Below are 6,546 nucleotides of genomic sequence, written 5' to 3'. Positions count from 1 at the left end.
CAGGCAATTCACTCACCTCAGCCTCCCAAAGGTGCGGGATTACAGGCTGAGCCACCGAGCCCGGCTCGCCTACTCTCTTTGAGGCTTGTTTTCCCAATCTGTAAATGGACATAATGGTAACCTCATTGAGGGTTATGGTTGGGAATACTGATAGATGAGATAACAGTGGAATAACAGGCTTTTAGTAGTATTGGTAGTGGTGTGTGCGTGCATGCATGTGTGACTATGTGTATGTGGGGGGGGCAGGGAAGTCTTGAGAGAATAAGCCACTAAGTCAAAGGCAGAACCTTAGATGCCAACAAACATAAAAGGGAAGGAGGATACCGAGGGAAACAAAAAGGGATGCCCCAGAAATGAAAAGAAGAATAATGATGTTCCATAACTGTTAAAGCAGGCCAGGCTGGATGGCTCACACCTGTAATCCCAACACCTTAGGAGGCTGAGGCAGGAAGATCCCTGAGGCCAGGAGTTTGAGGCCAGCCTGGGTGACAGAGTAAAATCCCGATTATTCAAAAAATAAAATTAGCCAAGTTTGATAGCCTGTTTTACTCAGGTAACTCAGGAGGCTGAGGCAGGAGGATGGCTTAAGCCCCAGAGTTCTAGGCTGCAGTGAGTTGAGATTGTGCCATTGCACTCCAGACTGAGTGACAGAGCCAGACTGTCTAAAAACAAACAAACAAAACTGTTAAAATGAATGAGGCCCAGGGGAGACTGCCCTGAGATGAGTCAAGTGGGTATCCCTCCCCAGCTCACACAGAAGGATGGCATCAGAGGCCTTCAGTCCTTGGAGCTTTTCCCTACTCCCCTCTGAATTCTTTATCCCAATAGTGATCAACCTGTGGAAAACACTTTGCAATTTCCTATGCTCCTTCCCTGATGGACTCTTTGAGTAAGTGGCAATTTTCTCATGCGCTTTAAGGCCTCAGCTCTCTAAGTAGATCAGCAGCATTGGCATAACCTGGGAGCTTATGAGGAATGCAGTGTCTCAGGCTCACCCCAGACCTAAGAATTAGAATTGATTCAGAATCTACGTTTTAACAGGCTCTTTTTTTTTTTTTTTAGTTGAAGTCTCACTCAGTCATCCAGACTGGAGTGCAGTGGCCGGTCCCAGCCACCGCAGCCTTGCCTGCTGGGCTCCAGCGATCCTTCCACCTCAGCCTTCTGAGTAGCCAGAATTACAGGCACGCGCTACCACGCCCAGCTGATTTTTTTATTTATTGTAGAGATGAGGTCTCGCTGCCCAGGTGGGTCTCGAACCCGCGGGCTCAGGCCATTCACTCACCTAAGCCTCCCAAAGGCGTGGGATTACAGGCTGAGCCACCGAGCCCGGCTTAACAGGCTCTTTCTAGTACTTGTAGGTCCATTAAAGTTTGGGAATCTGTGGTTTAGGGCACAGGTCCCCAGCCTTAGCATTAGATTCTCATAGGAGCGCAAACCCTATTGTGAACTGTGCATGCGAGGGATCTAGGTTGCATGTTCCTTATGAGAATCTACTGCCTGGTGATCTGAGGTGAAGCTGAGGCTGTGATGCTAGCTGTGATGCAAATACAGATTAACATTAGCAGTGAGGTTTGACTGCACAGAGACCACAATAAATCGCTTGCAGACTCACATCAAAATAATACTTTCATTATGTATTATGATGTAATAATTAGAAATAAAGTACACAATAAATGTAACGTGCTTGGATCATCCCGAAACCATCTCCCCACCCACCCCGGTCCATGGAAAAATTGTCTTCCTTGAAACCAGTCCTTGATGCCAGAAAGGTTGGGGACCACTAGTATAGGGAATCTCTACTCTTAGAGGTCTTAGGAAAAGACCTTTCCACAAGGGGAAGCACTCCCTACCCAGCTGCCTTTTCAACCACTCTGAGCACGCTATAAATACCACTTTCACAGAAAGAGGAATCTAACTTTAGGATGAAGGTCAGCAAGTTATGACCATTCCAAGATCCCCAGCAATTCACTTCTTTCTTCCAGAGTGACCAGGAAAGCCAGCACTGGGTTGCCCTAAAGGAAGTGTGCCCCAGGACCAACACTGCAGACCTGAGCAGACACTAGGCCCCCAACCCTCCACCCCCAGCTCTTTGCTGGTAGAGTCGGGTGTCAGTTCTCTTGGAGAAACCAAACTAATGGCCCATGTCCCTGCCAAATGCACACAACTGAGTTCTCTTTCTTCTCTCTGCAGTGTCCTCTGCAAGCCTGGTGATGCCCACACCTCACTTACTTTGTGCACAGCAACAAGGACCCTGTTTTCCACACCATCACCCTCTGGACAGCTGTCATGGAAAAGCCCAGTGACCTGACAAGCACCGGCAAGAGGTCCCTGCTTGCCTGACTGACGTTCTGCTGTCACTTCGGACAATCGCTGTCAGGAGGCGCAGCCCGAAGCTCAGCTTCTCTTCTATGCAGTATTGTCACAATGCCTCTCCCAAGATGTCAAGTTCTCCTGTCTGTCCTGGAGGTGGAAGACAAGAAACCACGGAAGAGGAAGCGAGAAAGCAATAGTGTCTATGTTGTGATCCTTCACTGAACAAACTGATGTGAAAACTTGAATCTGTTACTGAAACAAGGAGAGGAGGACGTGTGCTATTGAACTGAGCCAAACACACTGTAAATATCTGCAAACTCTCTCCCCACCCCCATCCCAGATGATCTTGAGATTTCTTTTAAAGAAGCAAATTTTTGTTCAATGGGTGTAAACTATAAACTACTGTAATTAAGTGCAATTTCCCTTCTGTGTCCTGTCCCCTTTGCCCTGTATATAATACTAAAGTGTCTATTAGGTTTCTTTGTAAAGGTCAGAGTCAGAATTTTAAAAGTGATTTTTCCCCTCTCGCTTCCCTCTTGGAGAAACACCCTAAGTGGAAAGTGAGCCCCTTTCCTATTTCCTCCCTCAGGCCTGGACACTCACAGGGATGATGTACTTTGGACTGACTGCCAGCTAACTCCAATCTCCTGATGTCGACACACTTTTGGATCCCAGGAGGGGCTGAACATAGTGTCAGAGTAACATGCTAGCTTCCTGAGGGGTTAGGAGCTCAGCCAGTGCACATCCAAGAAACCCCAAGGCAGGGACACTGGCTGTTTGATAACAAAAGAAAAAGTTGCAGTCTCAGAAAGCCTCCCATTAAAACAATTTATTTTATCACTGCTCAGAGACTCGTGTGTCTGCTTCTGATACTTTCCCTGCCATGGTCCCACCAAGAACCCCTGGCCTCTGGTCTCCTTGGAATTTTCCACGTACCCCAATGGGATCATTGAGTATGTCACCTGGGGTGTAGAAAGGCAGATGGCCTTCACAGCTGTCATGTCCCTGGTGTCTCTGTGTCGAGGTAAGGGAGAATGGACTCCCCAGTCAGACTCCACAAGTCCCTCAGAAGGCATCGGGCCAGAGCAGGAGCCCACACCCTTTTCTTCCCTGCAGTTCAACAAAGGTAAAGTCATAGAGTCAGGGCTTGGTGACTTATGGTCATAGAAACAGATAGGAAGAATGAAAACCCTGTGAGTAAAATGTTTAGTGTCATGTTAAGCATCAATTCCAGCCTTTCCTCCTACTTGCCTTTTAGCCTTAGGGCTGTCAGTCACTAAGAGAATGGGTTCTTTGTGAATGTCACCTCTTGCCCACGATTCTCTCTTAGGGGAGATGCTAGTGAATACAAATGGTCCAAAGAGTAAAAATAGTCAGAGGCCTGGGGACTCCACCAGCTAAGACTTTGCCAAAAGTAATCCAGTGCTGACTTCAGGAGAAAGGAAGATGGACCAGTCCTCTGTGCTGTTTCTTCTTTTGCACAGCATAGGCTTACTGACCAGTGGGTTTTTGCTTCTAGATAGAGCATTTTCCAGGGAAGATGTAAGCAAAGATTGTGCTGACCAGGTTCTGAGTGATGGGTTTTTTCAAAATCTCAGTGTAGTGGAGGATGTGATTCTCAGTGAGCTAGGCAAATTTGTTGAGTACCTACTGTGTGCCCAGGGCAGGAATGGATGGATATGAAAATGCTGATGACCTCCATTGGTTCCTGGCTCCTCCCCTAACAATGTAACGAGGGGAAGTGGTCAAGATAAAGTTCATGGTTGGGTTGGGGAGGTCTGAGGACAAGGCAGAGGACTACATGTGGATAGAGGCCAAAACCCTCTTCTACTAGTTGAGAAGTCCAGTTAAATGGTTCCTGTGAGTTCCAGGAAGAGAAAGGAATATCAACCTCATGCTCTGGCCCCAGTTGGAGCCCTATATCTGGACTCATGTTGTTTCTGGAACAAGGATCTGTATTTGGTAGATTTTAGATCTTGCATTGTTGCAATAACCCTGAAAATCCACAAGGTCATATTGATCCAAGAGGTCATCTGGGCAGAGGTGTAGATGGGGGGGACGGAGGATAGGTAGGCTGTGGACAGTTTCTAGGAACTTTTCCTAACCAAATCCTATTTGAGCCAAAACATGTAGAAAGGTGATCCTGGTAACCAAGAGTCCCCAGGATGATTACTACCACCTTTCTAAATCAAACAGGAACCTCTGCTATAAGGGGGGGAAGGGAACCATGTTCTTGAAGATTCATTTGCAACTAAAAACCTGCAAACCTTCCTGCCAGCACCTGATGGACCAAAAACGTACGGGGTGTCTCTTTACGCTCTGAGCCCAGGCAAACAGTTTCATTTTTTACCAGAACTCACTGTCATTTTCTAACCTGAATGCTGAGGAAGGCAGATTTTATTTTATCATCCATGGATGGAAAATGAAATCAGTGATGAAAATGTGCCATAAACTGTACTAAACGTTTCTCTCCAAAGGCACAGATAATGCCATCCTAGCTGCTGAATCTGGGTGGATAAGATTGAATATAATGCAGACCAGCAGGGAATCTGGGCTCTTAACTCACAGTTGGGGGCAAGTCTTTGAATTCTTTTTGGAGACAGAATGCCTTAATTAGAATCTCCAACTCCAACATTTAACCTCTCTGGTCCTCACTGTCCTCCTATGTAAAGTTGAGATGATAATAGTACCTATGTTTTAAGGTTTTTTGCGGAGTAAAAGGGTTGGTAGTTGTTAAATGCTTACACTGTGTACACAATGAGTACTTATGCTAGTGAGTACCATCTCATCCAAGTGTCTTCTCATGTAGTCTTCTGGGCTTGGTTGGTATTGCCAGGTAGACCAGTCACCAATTTGATATTTGGTAAAGAAAACTGCTAATAAGCGATAAAATGTTGTTCATTATGGTAAATGGCAAATCCAAGTGGTAAACCAAGGCTGAGTCAGGAAGGGAGAAGGGAAAGGCTTAACTAGGGAGAGCCTTTGTCTTCCTTAGGGAAAGAAGGAAATAAACTGTGGTAATCTTGCATGGATGGGAGAGCCATAGAGAACACTGGGGAGCTAAGACTAAAACTGGCTTCAGGCTCTTGAAAAGAGGTGTAGGGGTTGTGAAGGAGGAGTCCAGGGAGAAAGGAAGAATTTAGGTCAAAAAGAGGCTCCCTGGACTTCTGCATGGTCATCACACCCCTTGTTAACTGCATGAAGCCAGTTTTCATCACACATGATGAATATTTATAAGAAGTTGCAATCAGTAGAACCAAATGCCTATAAGGTTCTGGCTTCCCTCCCTACTTCCCTTCCCCCACCTTCTCTTGGGTGCAGAGGTCATTCCAGCTGGGCAAATACTGGATTGTCTGCTGAGATTTATAACACCACTATTTTATAAATGAATCTTTGAGGTGTGCAGGACTTTGCACATCCCTGGGTGCTTGTCTATAAAGGAAACGCTTTCTAAGGCAGAGTGAGTAAAGCAAACATAAGGGGGACATCATCAAAAGCAGGAATGAAGCCTAGGCTACATAATGAGACCCTGTCTCTACAGAAAAAAAAATTTGTTGGATGTGGTGGCATGCACCTGTAGTACCAGTTACTCGGGAGGCTGAGGTAGACAGATTGCCTGAGCCTGAGAGGTTGAGGCTGCAGTGAGCCATTATCATGCCTCTGCCCTCCAGCCTGGGCAACACAGTGAGACTCCACCTCAAAAAAAAGTTTTCAAAAAAATAAGTAAATAAAACTAGGATAAAAAAAATACTGATACCTGCTTTATATCAAGCACCATGATTCTAAACACTGAGGATACATCAGTAGGCCAAATTGATAAAAAAGTCTGACCTTCACGAGGCTTAAATTCTAGTCAGGGAGATACAAACAGTAAATAAATGTGTGAATATGTGTACGTGTGCATGTCAGATGATTAAAAAAAAACCCTATGAAGAATATATCAGGCAATGCTGAGGGTGTGAGTTGCCATTTTAAATAGGATGCCTAGCCATGCATGATGGCTCACGCCTGTAATCCCAGCACTTTGGGAGGCTAAGGCAAGAGGATTGCCTGAGCCCAGGAGTTTGCGATCAGCCTAGGCAACATAGCGAGACCTTGTCTCTACAAAATTTTTTTTTTTAAATTAGCAGGGCATGATGGCAGGCACTATAATCCCAGGCTAATTGGGAGGTTGAGATGGATTGCCTGAGTCCAGGAGGCTGAGGCTGCAGTGAGCCCTGGTTCCACCACTAC

The 6,546-nt window shown here is 45.9% G+C and overlaps 1 protein-coding gene across 3 annotated transcripts in view; it reads left to right on the top strand.

Annotated features, from left to right (window-relative positions):
• Positions 1–3,155, top strand: part of HNF1B (HNF1 homeobox B) — a 56,851-nt gene extending 53,696 nt beyond the window's left edge. For all 3 annotated transcript variants that reach the window (XM_008066965.2, XM_008066964.2, XM_008066963.2), the window contains one exon: positions 2,191–3,155. In XM_008066965.2, coding sequence (XP_008065156.1) covers positions 2,191–2,303 — 113 coding nt within the window. In that variant the 3' untranslated portion in view covers positions 2,304–3,155. The remainder of the gene's footprint in view (positions 1–2,190) is intronic.
• Positions 3,156–6,546: the final 3,391 nt, after the last annotated feature.

The sequence above is a fragment of the Carlito syrichta genome, unplaced genomic scaffold (assembly GCF_000164805.1).
Source record: "Carlito syrichta isolate Samal-C Ts95f unplaced genomic scaffold, Tarsius_syrichta-2.0.1 Scaffold309200, whole genome shotgun sequence".
In the NCBI taxonomy this organism is placed as follows: Eukaryota; Metazoa; Chordata; class Mammalia; order Primates; family Tarsiidae; genus Carlito; species Carlito syrichta.
Note: the sequence above shows the minus strand (reverse complement) of the source record. Positions and strands in the feature narration are given on the sequence as shown.